General features: G+C 35.8%; 1 protein-coding gene across 1 annotated transcript in view; it reads left to right on the top strand.

Annotated features, from left to right (window-relative positions):
- The window catches only part of LOC5571213, a 185,754-nt gene that overhangs the window by 149,097 nt on the left and 16,222 nt on the right, over positions 1-20,435 (top strand). The window contains exon 4 of the mRNA XM_021840310.1: positions 569-863. Within this exon, the coding sequence (XP_021696002.1) occupies positions 569-863 (295 nt within the window). The remainder of the gene's footprint in view (positions 1-568; positions 864-20,435) is intronic.

Raw genomic sequence — 20,435 nt, 5'->3', positions numbered from 1 at the left:
GAATCAATAATCCGTTTGAGCTGAACTTAATCAATTGATCACTTGAAGTTTTCAGCTCAAATAGGTGTTTGGTTCTCCAGATTTGTGACTGTGCCAAAATTTTAAGTTTGGCTTCGATTTATCTTCACTTTAAGTTTGTCCACATGAAAAACTAGTGCTTGTAATGACTGAGATCTTCTTTTCCTTGTAATTACGTCCTCACTGGGACAGAGCCTGCTTCTCAGCTTAGTGTTCAATGAGCACTTGATGTATTTTGAATTGAATTGGGAATTATTGTTAAGACTATGAAATTACGTATTTATTGTAGTATTTTTCATTAAAATTTGCTTACATTTATTATTACAAAATGTTTATTATTTTCATAGAATACCTTCCTACTCTTTTTTTCAGGCATAAAGTCATAACTGAAATAGAGCTTGCTTCTTATTTTAGCGTTTTTATTGTCATTATTAGAACAAGATTATTAAGGCAGAAAATAATGTTGGCCATAATTGACTCAAAATACTCCTGTGTGCGATGCATCGCAATGGTGTACTGTTCCACTGACTCAGTTCCCAAATTTTCACAGGTTCCCATCGAGTACCTCCAGCCTCCGCATGAAACAACCCTGGACAACGAAAACTATCCGTTGCGGTTTCGCACCTTGGAGATGCACCTGCCAGTGGATAGGCTTTTCCCCAAGGGAGTCGATCATGCCAAGCTGCACATAAAATGCATCGCAGCAATTGACTCGGTGCGGATGGCGGCAGGACGAGAAACAACCACCGTCGTGACTGTGCAAAGTCATCACTGGTGGATCGTCATGGGTAGCAGCATTCACAGCGGAAGCAATCCGGGCAGATTTTTCCCGTGGAGCAAAGTCGGTAAGTCATGTTTCATCGATATGATTTGCACATCGAAGAGGAGCATCAAATTACCTTCACCGTTTAGAAGGTATGATCTGTCGTTTGAAATCAGAACGAAAACAATGATGACAATAACTGAAATCGCCATTTACGTGAATTTCTCCCATACAACCAGAAGTCGCAGAGGAATTGACTAAAAAGTCGTTTAATAGTACACAAGGATGGAAATCTAGTGATCATGATAAAACAAATGATGCATCGTGGTTGTTCTTTATCATGCGATCATAGCAACAACGATAAACCTTTAGTCGTCAAGCCATCATAACAAACTTTGCTCCGCGAAAAATGAATCGCTCGGCATGTGTGCTAACGATCAATTGTTCGCAAACCGAATTCATAAATTTTGGAAGATTTTTACGCTTTCACTCTACGATATGACTTCTATCATACCATTGTTGATCCTAAAGTCAATCGTGCATGGAATGTGAGAAAGTTTATCCATGAATATTAAATTGATTCGCATTAATCGCAACTTGTTACAATATCCGACAAACCCTTTGTCCTACGACAAACAATTTGTCGGATGCTCGATATATCTATGATTAGCGCGCGTGGTGAGATGTTGAAATCATGTAGCTGCAAGAGCGATGGCCCTCTTGGACTGTTCAAATACCGTGTTGTTTGTCGTTAGAGCTGATTTTTTCCATCCTTAATAGTACAAGTTGCATCACACCCACTCTACATGGTGAATGAAATCGTTAGCATAAGATGCTACTTCATGAGTTCATTCGTACAATTCGTTTAGTCCCGTATTCATGTACAGAGAAAGTCGCATCAATCCGTACAATAGCTGTCAAATTTAGTATGTTTCTTCAAATAAGTCGCATAAGCTAACAGATTAGTTCGCAATAAGATTTATACACTCGCATTTTATGAAATTTACGAAATAAATGGAGGTTTCAGTGTACCATTCCCAAGAAACGCGATATGGTACTGCAACCGATTCGAGATGCGATTTGAATCGACAAATTTCAAACGGCCATAGAGTAGATGCTTGGCCCTATCGCACCGGGCAGAGAGATAACTGCAGAAGCAAATCACAAACTACCATAAATCAATCCTCCATCTCCACTTCCACGGCCTTCGTGGCCATCGCTCAAATATTCTCGTCTGCCGGTCTGTCTATCCGACAGTTACCTACATCCGCTGAGATTGATTCCGTTTCACTGCTGACGAAGACGGCGCACTACAGGACAGAAACGTCTTTTTGTTGGCCAAAACCTGTAGCGCTCCCAGAATGTGTCTTAGAGGTTCAATGAAAATGTTTTTCAGACCGTTATTATAACGACTCGTAGGTACCTCATTGCAAATTTCCAGACTCTCCGTTACATCCAATTTCCAAGGTGACTTTTGTATGTTTTTTAGGGGGTGAACCCAAACTTTTGCACGGGAGTTTACATTCTTAGAATAATGAAATGACAATTATACATCTTTGATGATATTCTTAACGACATCAATGTAAAATAAGTTGAACTACTTACACGAAATTCGGCTCTCAACGTAATTCATGTCAATGTAATGGTAGGTACAACTAAAAATCCAGATATGGGCATGCCACACCACACCAGAGGAAAAACATGTCTCATACATGCTGCCACGAATACGAACGCACGATCAATCTTACACAAATGGATTTCCTCAGAATAAAAACGTATCGATGTTTGTTTGTCGTCATTTGAGTTTCGGTCAACGTCAGCTCAACAAGCAAGTGAATGCTGCCGAGCATTTTGTTCATGTTTGATTTCTCACATCAAACAAAAGCAATGTTTTGACAGTTCTCACAGCAAACAAAGAAAATTTTGTCAACATTGCACTACTACGCGGACAAATGGATTGGTCTATGTTGAGGCCACAAACACTACACTCAAACACCACCATACTAACAACACTTTATACTCATCTGTATTAATTCATCATAAGGCATACCTGAAATCAGTTATGAATTAGCATTCATATGTTAATTTATGTACTACCCAGCCGATCCCCAGCCAACAAATATGTTCACATAACTGAGACTGCAAACGAATAAACACTTGTTCGGTAAAAACAGATTGTATAAAATGCACACATTCCCTCTATTCGCACAAATCTGGAGGCTATATACGTACATTTCAGAAAATTTATCATGGTCAATACAACTCCATACAACTTGATATGGCGTTCAGTATAATTTTATGTATTTTGTGTATTGCAGTTTATTTGACTTAATTTTTACAAACAAATAAAATTAAAACAATAAAAAAGTACGAGCCGAGCCCCGAACATTGAACCCTTTGATTGCTATCCTGATACGCTACCACTATAGCACGCAGTTGTTGTTGCATGGCCTGGTCTTCAAGCAAATATAAATAAAACACTGTAGAGCATTGTTGTGTATGTTACCGATCTTAATTCTGGACAAACATTTGAAAAGGGCCCAATAGGTCTTGAGCCTTTTTTTTGGAAACGTTGCTGTTGAGCCCTTTTTAGCCCGCTCACGCAAACTAACACCACTATCAGAAAGATTGGTGTTAGCTCTTCCTGATAGTGGTATTGGTGTGCGTGATCGAGTTGATTTAGGCTCAACAGCGTCTTGCAAAGCCAATTTTTACCAATGTCGATGTGCCCTTTTGAAATGTTTGTCCAGAATTGTCATTTGGCAAATGACCAAACCAGTGCATCACTGAATGTTTCATATTTTTCTCAAATTAACGTTTGCAGTTGGAACTTAGTGCAGCAATTTGTTATAGACATCGTACGAAAATACTGATGCAAAGTTATTTCATTGTTTTTCTGTTGAAAGGTGATGTTCTTTTAACCGGTAAGTCAATACCTATGTTTATGAATTCCATCTTTTTTGTTTATGTTGGGTTCTTGCCTTGTACGATTTAATTTCTACATCAGATGAACTCATATGTAATCTCACATTAATGTTTATAATAGAGTCATACCAAGTAAAAATGAAATCGTAATGGAATGGCAGTATGAAGTTATATATTTGGTCAGATTAAATTGGAATTCTATAAGATGCAAATTCAAGTCAGATGAAATTTATGACTTCATTAACGATTTCAATCAATTAAGTTTTGCATCATATCCAATTCCGATTGTAAATTTATACAATTAAAAATGAACATCCTTATATTTGCTTAGCTGGGTCAATTTTTCCATATCGTTAACATCGATTGTATATTTTCTTTCTGGTCTCTCCATTGTCTGGAGATTCCAGAATATTGAATACGTCAATTGTACAACAGTTTACATACAACACATTATTGTGTACAACAATAAACTTCAGGAAAATTACGTGCAAGTAAAAAGAGAAAAGAAGAGTATAAATAGGACATCATTAGCTTTTGAAAATCACTACACTTTTCAAATTTATGGAGGAATTATTAAAATATGTTCAAGGAAACACCCCCTTGAACTCCAAAACTTCACTCCACTTTTGCAAAAGAAAGAAAAAAGTACTTAAATCACTAGTGCGGCGACCAAATACCTTTAAACGCTAATTTGTTGCATATCTTGACAGATAGGTCTATTTCGTCTGCGACTTACAGCTTGCTCAGTGTCAAGTGCTCGACATGAAAACGACATCGTATAGATCAATTATTTATACTAACAATGTGTATGGGTATGTTGTAACCGTCTACTGGTGGTCATTTGTTATTGTGTGAGGGGATTAGGATTGCCCATTACGCGGCACATTAAGCAAATGCTCATTTTAAGGCCAAACAAATATTTTACAGTTATTTCAAGCTGGTTACAAAGTTCATAGTTAGTACTGTGTGTTAAATTTCACTCATGATTAAAAATATCATATTAAATGGCAGAAAAGAAAGGAAATTGGGTCAAAATCATGGCTGGTAAAAATGTATCGGGGAAAAATGAACACTTTCGTAAAATTTAGAAAAAAAAATCATATTATCAATGGGTGTCAAACGTTCTGATATGCAGAAAGGTTCTCCTTCTTTCACATTAGCACGAAAAACCTGCAACTGCAGGGATTCCACCAAAAATTCTTCCAGACATTTTACAAAAAATTACTTCACGAATTTTTTGAGGGATTCCTCAAGGAATACCTCCTCACGCCGAGGACCTGGGATCGAATCCCATCCCCAAGATAGTCACTAAAAATTTCAGTGGCGTCTTCCTTCGGAAGGGAAGTAAAGCCGTTGGTCTCGAGATGAACTAGCCCAGGGCTAAAAATCCCGTTAATAAAGATAGAAAAAAAGAGGAATACCTCCTGGAAATTTGCTTCGTGAATAACTCCAAGGAATTGGAGGAATTTACAGCTAATCTTCCATGGATTCCCTCAGCAATTTCTTCAGAGATTCGTTCTGGCTTTCTAAAAGTTACCAAAGAACTTCTTTCTTTTAGAAATTCCTCCAAAGACTAACCATCAAATCATCCTCCAGTAATTGTATCAGTAACTACTTTAAAAATTTCTTCAGGGTTCACATTAGGAAAATCTTTACCTAGATTTCTCTAGGAAAATTCATGGATTCCTCCAGATATTTCTCCTGAAAATTCCCCATTCTTTCTTTCAAGGATCATCCACGGATATCTCTGCAGGGGATCCTCCCGCTTTATCTTTCAGGGATTCCTACAAGGATTACTCCATTAAATTCTCCAGGGATTCCTCTTGAGATGTCTCCTTCAGAAAATTACCCAGGTAATCCTTCGAAGATCCCTTAACAATTAACCCAGGTTACCATCGATTCAACAAGGGATCCAGGAATTCCAGGGGTTCTTCCGGGAGAATCTCTTTAGGGATTCCTACAAAGATTTACCCAGCAATTTCTTCAGGAATTTCGCCAAAAATTGTCAAAAAAAAAACTCAATATTTATTCCTATAAAAATCGTTCTGGAGATTTTTTCAGGAATTCCTCCAAATAATTTCTCGGATACTCATCCAGAGACTCCTGCCAGGTTTTTCTCTAAGAATGTTTTTCTCAAGGAAACTTCCAGGGACTAGGCGAGGATTCCGCAAGGGATTCTATTAGAATTACTTCATGAAATATTTCTAGAGGTTCCCCAAGGGATGGCTCAACGAGTTTGTCCAGAGATTCATCCTGGAATTTACCAAGAAGCTTTAAAAAAAATCTTCAGTAAAGGATTTGCTTGACAAATACCTGAAAATAATCTTGAAGGAATTCCTGGAGGCACTCTTGGGGTCACCAAATTTGTAGAGAAATCGTCCAGGGATATCTAGGAGTTACTCTAAGGATTTTTTCAAGATTTTTTTTCCAGAGGTTTCTCCGGGAATGGTTGAAAGAATTTTCCAGCGATTCATTCAGGAATTTAGCCCCTAGTTTTCAAAAACTTCTTCAGCAATGGAGTTCTTCTAGCAACTCTTGGAAAAAAATTTGAGGAATCCCTGGAGGCACTCTCAGGATAATTTCTAATTGAATCCTTGGAGGAATTCATGAATAATTTGTACAGATATAACGAATCTCTAGAAAAAAATTCTCGATGAATTCCTGGAGGATTACTTAGAAAGAAAAACTAGAGTATTTGAAGTACCGTAATTTCGGTTAAAATTGATCATTTTTCACGGTTTTTCTAGACTGTTTTCTATAATGTTAAGAAGGCCAAACAACTAAATGCAGGAAAACAAGTACGAAGGTGAGCCTCATCGACTTATGTACTGAAATTTTCTAACAAATGTCATTTTAGTGTTAACAAATACCTCTAAATTAAAAAATCAGTGGATCTCATTTCGGGGTAAAATTGATCACTTGTCAATGCCATTATTGTTAGTTTCCAAAACAACTATATATGATAAATTTGAGCTCCCTGAATCAGAATATGCTTGTAAAATTCTTAAGAATGCAATATTTGTATAAATAACGAGTAGTTAAATTTCAAGAATTACGCGGAAAACGTCTAAATGTATGCATTTTTTGAAGGAATTCAATGATATCTAAGGCGGCATCCACAAATTACGTAACGCTCGAAGGTGGGGGGAGGGGGTAGGCTCGAGCGTTACGACTCACACAAAATTTTAAAAATTTCCATACGAAAAGCGTTACGGAGGGGGTGGGGAGGGGGTCGAAAATTTCCAATTTTAGCGTTACGTAATAAATGGATGCCGCCTAACAGAAATTCAATTAGCTAATTTTACGAGCTAATTGGTACGACTTTGGTGATGAAATCTGGTTTGGGGATATATCTCAAGCATCGTCACAAACTTTCAGGTTTATACCATGTTCAAATACTTGCTTATAAATAGAAGTTCATAGGTCAATACTGCACCATGCATGTTTTATTATTTTCAAAGTAATAAACATTCTTTAACGTAAAAAAACTTCACAACACACAATTCGACAATAGTTACGACAATCAACGTTCATTTACTGCAGTTAACATTGATATTTGTGCTCCATTACGAATAAATAAAATCGTGTGATACGATGATCAATTTCACCCTTCTGATCAATTACACCCGATTTTACGGAATATGTAGCGATTTTCTTAGAGATATCTCTAGGAGAATTCTTGAAGGAAATATTGTAGAATTCTTGGAGGAATTCTTGGCAGAAACTCTTGAAAAATTCTTGGTGCAATCCCTGAAGAAATCTCGAAAGGGGGGGATGCAATTTCTAAAAGTAATTATTAAACATCCCTGGATGAATTGCTGGAAAATGCCAAAAGTTTTTGTAAAGATTTTTCTTGTAGCATCCTGAAAAAATTTCTGGAGAAAGCGCTATAATATCAGGAGAAAAAGTTTAAAGAAATCGCTGGAGCTTTAAAAAACCCTGGAGGAAGCCTTGAAGAAATAGAGAAATATATAGAAGGAATTTCTGATACAAACCTGGAGAAATCTTCGAAGGAATTTCAGGAGAAATCTCTAGGAGAGTGTGTGGCGATACGGAAAGTGAAAATATTGGAGATATTTCTGGAGGAACTCTAGATAGAATCTCTGGAAGTTTTCCTGAACTAAATAATTGCTGGAGCTGTATCTGAACTGGTCTTAAAATTGCGTTTATTCCTCTTATACCCACATTTTTATTTTCATCTAAGTATTATTTTTCACAATCAAAAATCGATCTTTACACTCTTTGGACAATGATTTATTATTTATTCCACAATTGTATTATTTTATTCACAATTGTATGAATTTTGATTTCAATTTTCTCAATTTTTAATTTTGAGCATTCCTATCATTTTTCATTTTTTCTTGAAGCCTCTTCTGGGAACCGATTTTTGACAAAACTAAAAATTTGAGTTTTTGCAGTACTTTTGAAAACAAGTTTCTTATTTTTTTCCGGAACATAATATATTTTCCGTGCAACTGACAGAAAAAATCGATTTGATGCTATTTCAATTCCAACAGCTTCTTCTTCTGGGATAGGTTGATTGTAGAAAAATATAAAATGTACACAATTTTGTATTACACGTTGTATTAGACAAGAATTCAGAAATGTTTCAAAAGTTGTATAATTTTTTTTAATATGCGTGTTATGGCCCAAGTTAAAAATAGTTTTTTTAATACACTGACACGTCAATGTTCAAGTGGACGGCTATGCCCATAGAAGGAAGCACCGCACTAGACAACGGACTAGCATGCAACGCCCAATGGTACAGTCGAAACACGTTCATAACGAAAAGTTTTCCGGACTCAAGCGGGAATCTAACCCACACTTCTTGACTCGATGTGGCTAAATGCTTGGTAACACTAACCGCACGGCCACGAAGCCCACAAATAGTAAATTAGTTCTTAGTAAATAACTGTGAAAGTTCTTATAGGAACACCATGCTGAGACACAGGCTCTGTCCTGGTCGGTTTTATATCTGTCAAATAAAACTAAAGGAACAAAAATCGGTTCAAAAATGTATATTCGAGAGCATTTCAAATTCGGGGGTAATGTTTGACCCTTAATGCACAATGTGTCATTTTTTTTTTGTAGCGGCACTCCTAGAGTTCGCTGAATGTTTTTTTTTATCACAAAAATGTTTATTTTCAGAAGTTAGGAAAAGTTAGAAAATTTAGGATTTCTATCTCTTTTCTCTACAAAGTTACAGCTCATTTATAATGCCGATTGATAAAAAATGGCCCCAATGCACAAGGATGGTTGAACAGCCAAGAGTACTCATTTCTTTGTTCTTTGTTTAGTAATTTATTGTTGTTTCTATGCTTTCTGCTACATCAAGCTTCCAAGAATTTAAAATATGTCGTAAGAGTTTAATAGTTTTTGAATTGAGGAAATGCTGTTCATTGTAAATATGTTCTGCAACTTTACATGTCCTTCCTGTCCTGTGTCTTTGTGTGCTTTAGTAACTTCTGCTACGTGTTCCTTAAAACGTGTGTTGATAGTGCGTTTTGTTTGTCCTATGTAAATTTTGTTACAGTGGTCATATGTAATTTGGTAAACGCCTGATTCATATAAACTGTCAATTGGGTCTTTTGTTGAACCTAGGAGAATTTGGAGTTGGTTGTTTCTACTGGTAAAAACTAACTCAAAAACAAACCTTCGTAAGATTGGGCGTAGTTTTTTGTTTCATCGTTAAAGTTTACGGCTTTACGTTTGAATTTTTGTTGTTCTCGTATCAGACTAGTAAGAGAACGTCTGACTTGTTCTTGTGTTTTTTTGTCGATGAGTAGCTGTATTGTTTGTTTTGTCACAAGCCTTGTATAACCGTTTAATTGTTCTTTTTTAAAAATGTAGTCAAGTTCCTTTTTTCTACCAGATTAACAGAGTGGGCTTGTCAGCATCCGATGTACCGTAAATTCGGGTGAAATTGATCATTTTTCACGGTTTTCCTTGTCTGTTTTTTATAATGTTGACAATGCCAAACAACCAAGTGTATGAAAACAAGTACGACGGTGAGGTTCATTGGCTCGTGTACCAAAATTTTCTAACAAATGTGATTTTAGTGCTTAAAATCATCTCCAAAATAAAAAATCGGGGCATTCCGTTTCGGGGTGAAATTGATCACTTGTCAATACGATTGTTGTTAGTTTTTAAAACAACTCCACATACTGAACTTGAGTTCTCTGAATCCGAACATGCTTGCCAAATTCTAAACAATACAATATTTATTGAAATAATGAATGATTAAATTTAACGAATTACGCGGAAAACGCCTATATGTAGGCAATTTCCCAAGGAATTTTGTGATATCAAACAGAAATTCAATTATTTTGAACAAATGAGCAAATTGGTACGAGTTTTGATGATGAAATCTGATTCGGGAATATATTTTAAGCTTCCTTACAAGCTTTCAGGTTTATACCATGTTCAAAACCTAGTTTAGAACAAGAAGTTTACGGATATTTGTCAATACTGCACCTTACATGATTTTAAGATTTTACATTATTTTCATTTAAATAAGCATTCTATAACGCAAAAAAACATCACAGCACACAATTCGGCAATAGTTCCGGCAAACAACGTTCATTCACTGCAGGTTACGTTGATATTTGTGCTCCATTAGGAAGAAATAAAATCGTGTGCCACGATGAAAAAATTCACCCTACTGATCCATTTGACCCGAATTTACGGTATCATGTGATTAAAAGAAGACATTTGTGTTGGTGTGAGTGATTTGATGTATTTGGAATAAGCGGTATGAACCATTTACTTGAAAACCATTACCCGGAAAGACCATTTACCGAAACATTATTTTACTACAGTGTTGACAGAAAAAAAATGGAATAACCACCAAAATTCCTTCAAAACACATAAGCATTAACACGTCAGTCGTCGCGCTGTTGTGTTTTGTACAACACTAGTGAAAAAAACTCGTTTTTTGTTCACAACAGTAGCGTAGTGGCTCTGATGATGGCTAACCGCGCGACGACTGGAATGTTAAAGAGAAGTTTATGCTTTCTTCATACTTGATCATATCGATGTGCACCATCTTTGAATATTTGCATTTCATTTGCTGTTCTATCAACTTATCTGTACAGCTTGTCATGGCTGAAATGACTGACTGTCTCTTAAACTATGCAGCATTTTTTTATTATCCGAACATTGGTTCTCTAAGTGGCCCAATAATAATAAATAGGTATAATTAGAATGTTCCATAGATTGATTGTGTTACTTTTCCCCGAGTTTCAGTTTTCCGAAAGTCGTTTCCCCAAACGTCGAATACCAACTTTCCGAACACACTCTTCCCTAGATGACCCATTTTCCAGAATAGTGTTGATACTTATAAAACTCATAGTTTTGTACTTTCAAAGGTTGCGAATGTCATGGTATTAACAAATACTGCTTCAATTCATATATCTATCCGAGAGGATTCGAAATGAAGGCGAAGCATCCAAAACCGAAATTATTTCAGCTGATGGGGCAATGAAATCATGTAAAAAGTGTTATTTCTACCCACACAAAATAAGTGAAAGTGCGTTCAAAATCAAAATAGGATGGTGGAAGTGATTGAAAGTGTTCATCTGTTTCTTTCGAGTTTCACCGACCTCGGCATTTTTGGCAAAATGTGTTCAGTCGAAAACGAATAACTATCTGGAATAAAAATTGTACTGAAATGTACTGATTAAGGTCGTCAGAAATGGAAGATTCAGTTATCCGGGTAATGGTACATTTTGGTAAATGGTCTTCCGGTAAAATGCATTCCGGGTAATGGTACAGCATCGTTGAGCCTTTTTATAGTAAAGGTCAACAAATTCAAAAGAAACCAGAGATATTTGTACAGCCTTTATCAAATGTGATTTATAAAAGAAATATAGCACAAAAATTTAGTTTACAGTACGTTTGTTTAGTCATTTGTAACTTCGGTTTTGGCCAACCAAACTAAGTTTTCGTCCCATAGTGCGGCAGCGTAGAAGATCCGACCCGAGCGAGCGAGTGCAGATTTACTGCTGCAGCAACAGCATCACCGCGTGAGTCGTAAATTTTGCCTTTCATTATCGACATCTCGGCATCAATCAGTTGGAAATTGATCAGCTGATGCCCCCGGAAAAGCTCCACCTCTCTGGGTATGGGCGACGATAGAAGGCGAGCGTTCTCGATGGGAAAAGTGTGTTACTGTTGCGCGGCGAAAGACAGCCTTTGGAAATGGGGAGGAACGAGACGATTGTAAGGTGATTGGGAAGGCAAATTGATATCGACGGAACACGTGTTCGGAAGAGATTCTGCATGGAAGATGAGCTTTTGATAGAGAGTGAGACAAAGAGAGTGTGAGACGAGCACTTTGTTCCAATAATGCTTGAGTGAATTATCGCAAAGTGGCAACACAATTGATGAGGTGGCAGTTTGGAATCTGAAACACCTTGAATCGTATTGTTGTAGATTTATTGAGCGTTGATTGACTCCTGAGTGATATGAAGTATATCATATTTCATGTATATTACCACGGTCATGTAAACGATTTCCGTAAGAGAAGACGAACAACTTTAAAGGCATTCCTCACGAGTTTCTCACAAAATGACGTTTATTTGATATAATTTGCACGTCTTTAAATAAAATCCAGCACTACAAAGGACGTCAGCCTTTCTTGTTTTATCTTCATAAGTGTCTCTGTACTTGCCTAAAGGCATCAGTCGCGGTATCCCCGGACAAATTCAATCACACCTTGGTTTAGACTGCGATATGAGGCTTGTGCCTTGGGGCAATCGAATTCTATTCGCCTCCGAGCTTCAAGGTTTCTCAAGGGGCTCCGCAGCTTGTGGGTTAAAGCGCCTATCTAGTGAATAGGGAGTCGTGGGTTCGATCCCCACCGGAGCACGTGTTTTTTTTTTTCGCAGTTTCAATTTTAATTTGTATATTTGACACATGTTTCGTCGTGTACAAGTGAACTTCAAAACCAGTATGTCCACTGAACCCATCTATAACTTAGCAATGTGCCAATCAATTGGCCAAATTTAGAAAACCCGCACTTAGACAATCAAAACCGAGGTCAAAATCGTGACAAACGTGTCCGAAATTCTTCTCCTTGGCCCAGATTCAATGCAGCTAAGCTGCGCCACTTCCTACCATCATCATCCGTATCACAAGCATCCTTTTTTTTCGTACGTTCCGTCATCTGCATTCCCGGGATAGCGTGGTATTAATAATGAATAAAAACTGCTCTGATTTACGGCCGCACATCAAATTTCATTTCGCCCGTTTATTTTATTTGCTTAGCTTTTGGCACCCAAATGATTTTTGCAGGTTTTCAAACACAAACAAACACCGACAGCAGGCGTTTGCTTCTGCCGTAAATGTCGATCATAAAAGTGAAAGGTTTTTTTTCCGGTGCCGATTGAGGACGCGGTTATGAGCAAAACAAAAATTCTCATTTTGGTTTCATTCCGAATTGGTTGGTTTTACTCATTGGTTGTTTTTTTTTTGGGAGTGACGTAATTGTGAGCTTATTCATATAGAAATAACATGTGGAATTGTTATAGTGTCGTTAATTAATATTCCAATATAACTTCCAGCGACACAGTTTTTTTTTTCTTAAGTGTTCATCACATCTTGCAGATTTAGTAACACTCACAAAAAAAATCATGAAAAATAGAAATTCAATTCATACACTGAAATAAGTTCACTTGTTTCATTCGAAGATTTTCCCTAATCTAGAACAAATTTAAAGAGAACAAAAATTGAACGCATTAAGAAGGCTAAGCTCAGGAACCATTCAATTTCATTAAAGTCAAACAAATACTGCGAAATGCTCCGCTCAAAAGTAGCTAAACAGAAAAAATTACTTTATGTGCAAAGCAAAAGTGGTCGAAATGGTTAAGCAGCAAATGATGATACTGAGCAACCCTTTAACCAGAAGTAATGTAAAACCATTCCGGCGGATCTGGTAAGGGGATAAAATCATCCTTTTTATTGCTACAACATGATACTTTTTTTCCGCTGCAGAGCATCGAATAGGACGCGAACGCTTCTCACCATCCATGGAGATTGTCCATTGGTTCATTTTTTTACCCTGGCTATAAGCAGCCAGCGAGCGTTGTGCCCCATCATATTGACGTTCATTTAAAATTTATAATATCAATGCGGGTATTCTTTTGCTGCAGCACTGCTCTTTTCTTGCTGCTCGGTTTGCGTGAATGCGGTGCTTTGAGCATCCGATGCTGGATCGATCTGGTTATGATTGTTGGACGTTATATACTCAACGATTTGTGTTCTGTAAAGTTGTTCAAAGATTTAAGCTTTTGAATTATATTTCATTTTGACAACTAATGAAATGAAATATAATTAAAATGTATCTGAAATCAGAATAATATAAAAAAATAGGTGCAGCCTGAATGAATTATAATTTAGAAAAAAAAAAATCTCGTGTGGGAACAGAAATTTGATTGTTATAAGGCATAGAATCAGATATTTAGGAGTAAATAAAATAATTCGGAGTAGGTTCAGAAAACGATTAAACTGTGAAAGTCACAAATACGCAAAAAAATGAAGTTTTAGCCGTCGCATGCCTAGTAGGGTGCAATGGAATGTATGGGAAAAATTTTGCCATCGAATTTCAAAAAATGGTAGGGCTCAAAAGTTTTGTCTCCTCGAAAAAAGTCCCCATGCAAAATTTGAGCTCAATCGGACTTCATTAAGTGGACCCCCAAAGCGGTCAAAGTTTGGCTTTTTTGACCCATGAAAAATCTCCAAAGGGGGGAGTACATGAAATTTCCGAAATCGAAATTTTTTGATGCCAGATGTCTTAGAAATGCATGAAACGTCGAGATCTGGTGTTATCTGAAAAAAATTTTTTTTTGAAAAAATCGACCTTTTGGAACTTAGTAAATTTTTGAGTTGGGGGAGTGAATTGAATTTGGAATGAACGATTTGAATTCAATTTCTGAGAAATTCAAGGCAATAGTATTGAAACATATCCTATATGATTGTTGTCCACTGAAAGCATATGATATGTGATATTTCATTAGGGTGGTTCATTTACTTTGCATTAGGGTGGTCCTTTAAAAAAAATTGAGTATTTGAATGGAATAGTAAATACAAGAGTAATTAAACATATCCTATGTCATCGTAGTCCACTGTTAACGTATAATATGTGATATTTCATTGGGGCTATTGTCCTCAGTTTTGCATAAGGGTGATCATTTAATTTGTAAAATATTCTCAACAGATCTAACAAATCAACTTTGTTTGTATAGTTTTGAATCATGATTCTTCATTGGTATGCGACTCTTCGTTAAGCTATTTTCATTAAGGGTTTCTTTTAAATAGTTAAAATAAAACGTTCCAATAACAATCATCAGTGAATGCAGTGAAGCACAACTCTAACTGCCATAATCAAAATACAGATAGAAAAGGAATGAAATAATTTTTGACGTATTCAAATTATGACAATAGCTTGATGGGCGACGATGAAGGGCAACAAAAGTGTTTAGTTTATATTTTCAAAAGAGATTCTCAGCCTTAGGCTCCTTCATTCCCGAAACAAAAGTACGTTGCCTTCTGCTTGCTATAGTACACGCGATTCGGTTGTGACAACGTAGGCAATTCCAGTTTTGACAATCAGTTCTCGTTTATTCTTCAAAGATGTAACAAAGTTCCTGCTAGAAATTTCGTCGGAATTTCATATGGATTTTTTCGTTGGAGTTTTCAACGGAATTTTCTTTGGAGTTTCCTTTGGAATTTTTATCGGAATTTCCTTCGAAATTCCTTTTAAAATTTTTTATTGGACTTTTCTACGAAATTTCCTTTTTTTTTTCTACGGAATTTTTATCAAAATCGGAAAATTTATCCTGAATTTGCTTCGGAATATCCTGTGGAATTTTCTTCGGTATCTTTAGAAGTGCCCTTTTGAATTTTCTGTGGTATTTCCTTCGAAATTTCCTATGAAGTGTCCTCCGGAATTTCATTCTGAACTTTTCATTGGAATTTTCTTCGAAATTTACTTCGGAGTTTCTTTTTGAGTTTCCTTCGAAATTTGCTTTGGAGTTTCCTTCCGAATTTCTTCTAGAGTTTGTTTCGGAATTTCCTGTGTTATTATCTTTGGAGCTTCCTTCAGAATTGTATTCGAAATATTATTTGGAATTTCTTTCAAAGCATTAGAATTTACTTCGGAATTTCTTTTGGACCTTTGAAATTTACTGCGGAATATTCTTAGAAATTTCCTTACCATTTTTCGTTGGAATTTCTACAGAGTTTTCTTTTTTCATTGCAATTTGCTTCGGGATTTGTTTTGGAATTTTCTTTGGAATTTCCTTAGAAATTCCCTTTTAAATATGCTTTGGTTATTTTTCAGAATTGTCGGAATGTCCTTTGGAATGTGCTTCAGAATTTCTTTTACAATTTTATTCATTTTGTTTTAATTTTTTTTCGGGATTTCCCTTGTATTTTCGAAAGTTTCCATCGAAGTTTCCTTTGGAATTTCTTTTGGAGCTGTGATCTTTTCTTCGAAATTTTCTTAGAAATTCCTTTTTGAATTTTATTCGGAATTTGCTTTGAATTTTTTTATGGAATTTCCTATGGAGTTTTCGGAAATTCCTTTGGAATTTTCCACGGATTTTTCTTCGGAATTTCCTTTGGATTTTTTTTCGGAATTTCCTTTGAAATTTTCTACGCAATTTTCGTCAGAATTTCCTCTGAAATTTGCTTCGGAAATTCCGTTGGATTTTTTTTTAGTTTTCTTCGGAATTAGCTTTGGAATTTCCGTCGAAATTTCCTTAGGAGTATCCTTTAAAATTCCTTTGCAGTTTTTTTTAAGGATACTTATAAAATTTTCTTCAGAATTTTCTTAGGAATTCCTTTATTACTTCCTTCAAAATTCTTTTTGAAATTTCTTTCGGAATTTCGTTTGAAGTTTACTTCCAAATTTGTTATAGAGTTTCCTCGGAATTTCCTTTGGAATTTCCTATGGAGATTTCGAAATTTTATTTAGAAGTTTTGATTGGAATTTTTTACGGAATTTTCCCTTTGGACTGTTTTACGTAATTTTCATCGGAATTTCCGTTGAATTTTCACGGAATTTACTTTGGAATTTCCTTCGTATTGTTTTTTCGGAATTTTCTTAGGAGTATCCTTAAAAATTCCTTTGTATTCTTCGGAACTTCATATCTCATTTACTTCAGAATTTCCTTTGGAATTTCTTCATGAATTTCTTTCAGTAAGCTGCTTCAGGAAGTTATTTTGGATTTCTTTGGAATTACTTTCGGAATTTCCTTCTTCAGTTCTTCAAAATTTTCTTCGGCGTTTCCTTTGGAATTTCTTTTGGAATTTCTTCTGAAATTGCCTTCGGAATTTCCTTTGGAATTCGCTTCGGAAGTTCCTTTGAAATTTCTTATGGAATTTCCTTTGCAATTTCTTTTAGAGCTGGCTTCGGAATTTCATTTGGAATTTTCTGCGCAATTTTCGTCCAAGTTTTATTAGGAATTTGCTTCGGAACATCCTTCAAAAATCCATTCGGATTTATTTTTCTGGAATTTCTTTTTGAATTTGCTTTAAAATTTCTCTCGGGATTTGCTTTGGAATTTCGTTTGGAATTTTTTTTTGGAGCTACCTTCGGGATTTGATTTGGAATTTTCTACGTTATTTTCGTCGAAATTTACTTTGCAATTTGCTTCGGAATTTCTTCTGGAGTTTTCTTCGGAATTCCTTTTGGAGCTTCATGCTAATTTGATTCGGAATTTCATTTGGAATTTCTTTTGAAGCTTTGAAATTTTTTCGGAATTTTCTTCGGAAGTACCTCTATAATTTTCGTTTCCTCTGGAATTTTCTTCGGTATTTCCTTCGGAATTTTCTCTGGAATTTCCTTCGGTATTTCCTTCGGAATTTTCTCTGCAATTTCCTTCGGAATATCCTCTGGAATTATATTCGGAATTTCCTCTGGAATTTCCTTCGCAATTTCCTCTGGAATTTCATTCGGAATTTACTTTGGAATTTCCTTCCGTATTTCCCCTAGAATATTCTTCGAAATTATCTCTGGAATTTCCTTTGGAATTTCCTCTGGAATTTCTTTCGGGATTTTCTCTGAAATTTCCTTCAGAATTTTCTCTAGAATTTATATCGGAATTTCCTCTGGAATTTCCTTCGGAATATCCTCTAGAATTTCCTGCGAAATTTCCTCTGGAATTTCCTGAGAAATTTCGTCTGGAATTTCCTTCGGAACTTTCTCTGGAATTTCTTTCGGAATTCCCACTGGAATTTCCTTCGGAATTTCCACTGGAATTTCCTTCGTAATTCCCTCTGGAATTTCCGTTGGAATTTCTTTTGGAATTTCCTTCGGTATTTCCTCTAGAATTTCCTTCAGAATTTTCTGTAGAATTTCCTTCGGAATTCGCAAAACTAAATTGGAAAGGTCACTGAGGCTCAATGCTTGATCTCTGAGATGAGTGCATCTCAAATCACGAAGTAGCTAGCGGATTTTGTATGAGACGAGGACTCCGAACTGGTTCAGCTTAGTGAAGTGTTGCATTCCGAATGAAAATCACGCAAAACTTCTCAAAAGGACCTTTCTAACAATGAGAGGCTTTCTAGAAAACTCTTTTGTTGTTAACTAAGTTACCTTTACATTTTTCGTCGAACATTACGCAAATATTATGTAGTAGTCCACACCATAATTTTTCGGTCTGTAGATATTAAGGTTGAAATTTTTACAATGATACCATAATAAAGGAAAGTGGACGAGACTTTTTCGAGAAATCATGGTTTTAAACTATATGAAAAATGATGCTCCCTAATGGAAAATAAGAGAAACTCCCTAATGAAATATGTTAACAGTATCCTACGATGATGTCGCATATCAAATGGAACTAGAGGCGCATGAATTCAGAGGAATTTAAAGCCTCTCTATTCAAAAATGAAGACAATGGCCTACGATTATAAAAGAGGTGTTAAAATACTATTGTGCTAAAAAAAAAGGATCAAATTCAAAATTTCTTGATTTTTTTTAATTTTTGGCAAACACCAATGGAAAATAAGTGAGCCACCCTAATAAAATATCACGAATCTAATGAAGGAAATGCCCTACGATGATGAAAGAGGTGATAAAATACTATTGTTTTTAATATCCCATTCAAATTATGATTTTTCGACAGAAAGGCCCACCGTAATGGAAAATAAGTGAACCACCCTAATAAAACACCACATATTAAATGTAGAAAATGGCTTACGATAATGTGAGAGATGTTCCAATACTATTGTCTTCAATATTCAATTGAAATTCTATTTTTTTTTTAAACAAAAAGGACCACCCTAATGCAAAGTAAATGAACCACCCTAATGCAATATCACATATCATATGCTTTCAGTGGCCAACAATCATATAGGATATGTTTCAATACTATTGCCTTGAATTTTTAAGAAATTGAATTCAAATCGTTCATTCCAAATTCAATTCACTCCCCCAACTCAAAAATTTACTAAGTCCCAAAAGGTCGATTTTTTCAAAAAAAAAAAAAATTCGATTTCGGAAATTTCATGTACTCCCCCCTTTGGAGATTTTTCATGGGTCAAAAAAGCCAAACTTTGACCGCTTTGGGGGTCCACTTAATGAAGTCCGATTGAGCTCAAATTTTGCATGGGGACTTTTTTCGAGGAGACAAAACTTTTGAGCACTACCATTTTTTGAAATTCGAAAAATCGATTTTCATTGGCACCCTAAATGCCTAGTTTTGGTACCGTAAAACGGGGTAACTTTGATAATACGGGTAACTTTGGTAGTGCGAGACCCACAACATACTAAACGAAATAACAAAGTTTCTGTTAATCAGTTAAGCAAAACTAATTCAAAAGTGAAGAGTATTAGTATGACACTTCATGTCAAAGCTATTTTCGATCGAATCGAGTACATTTGAGGATTTATATGCAAATGTTAAAAATTTATATGATTTTAGCATTTTTTGAACGCTTACAAACAATCTGTTCTACGATCACTATTTCATGAAGTCATAATAAGTTCGTCACTTATCCTTGACAGCCTGGTTGTAACGGAACATGAATTCGGTCTCAAATCTCTTAGCGAAAGCCATTTTTACAAACTGGGATCATTTTTGTAATCAAAGTCAGATATTTCCATATAGCGTTAAACGCCTAGAGGTATGCAACGCCCTATAAATTTTCCGTAATGCATTCAATTATGTTCGATTTATACTCCATTATCAAAGTTACCCCAAAACAGAAAACCGACTTTCGATTATTTGAAAAATTACATATCCATTCAGAATAAATCTTTTGGCAATCTATCAACTGCAATCGATAATTAGGATACCAGTACTTGTTTTAAAAATATAAATTATAATTCTTTGAAGCAGCATGCATAAATATTCAAGTTTTCTTCGAAAAAACTATCAAAGTTACCCCGTTTTACGGTACCAAAATTGAAATGTCATGTAATACGGGCATATCCGGTCGTCATTCCGGTACCCAGAAACACCAAAAACACATTTTTCCTTTTAGAAAAAGACAACCAAACATTAAAGGTCTCAATGATTTGGACACCATTTATCTGGTTTTGGGGCATAAATCTGAGTAATTTCATCGAATAGTCCAGATTCGCCACCTTCCGGGATTTCCAGGGACCGGTTCCGCATGGATTATACTGGACCGAATTTTTCAGGGGATGTGCTCCGGTAACTTGTTCCTTATTTCAGATGTTTTTTTAAGAAACTACAAGCTGTCAATTAAACGGTCTCTA

This window comes from Aedes aegypti, chromosome 1 (assembly GCF_002204515.2).
Source record: "Aedes aegypti strain LVP_AGWG chromosome 1, AaegL5.0 Primary Assembly, whole genome shotgun sequence".
Lineage (NCBI taxonomy): Eukaryota > Metazoa > Arthropoda > Insecta > Diptera > Culicidae > Aedes > Aedes aegypti.
The sequence above is the reverse complement of the archived record's forward strand: the minus strand, read 5'-3'. Positions and strand labels throughout refer to the sequence as shown.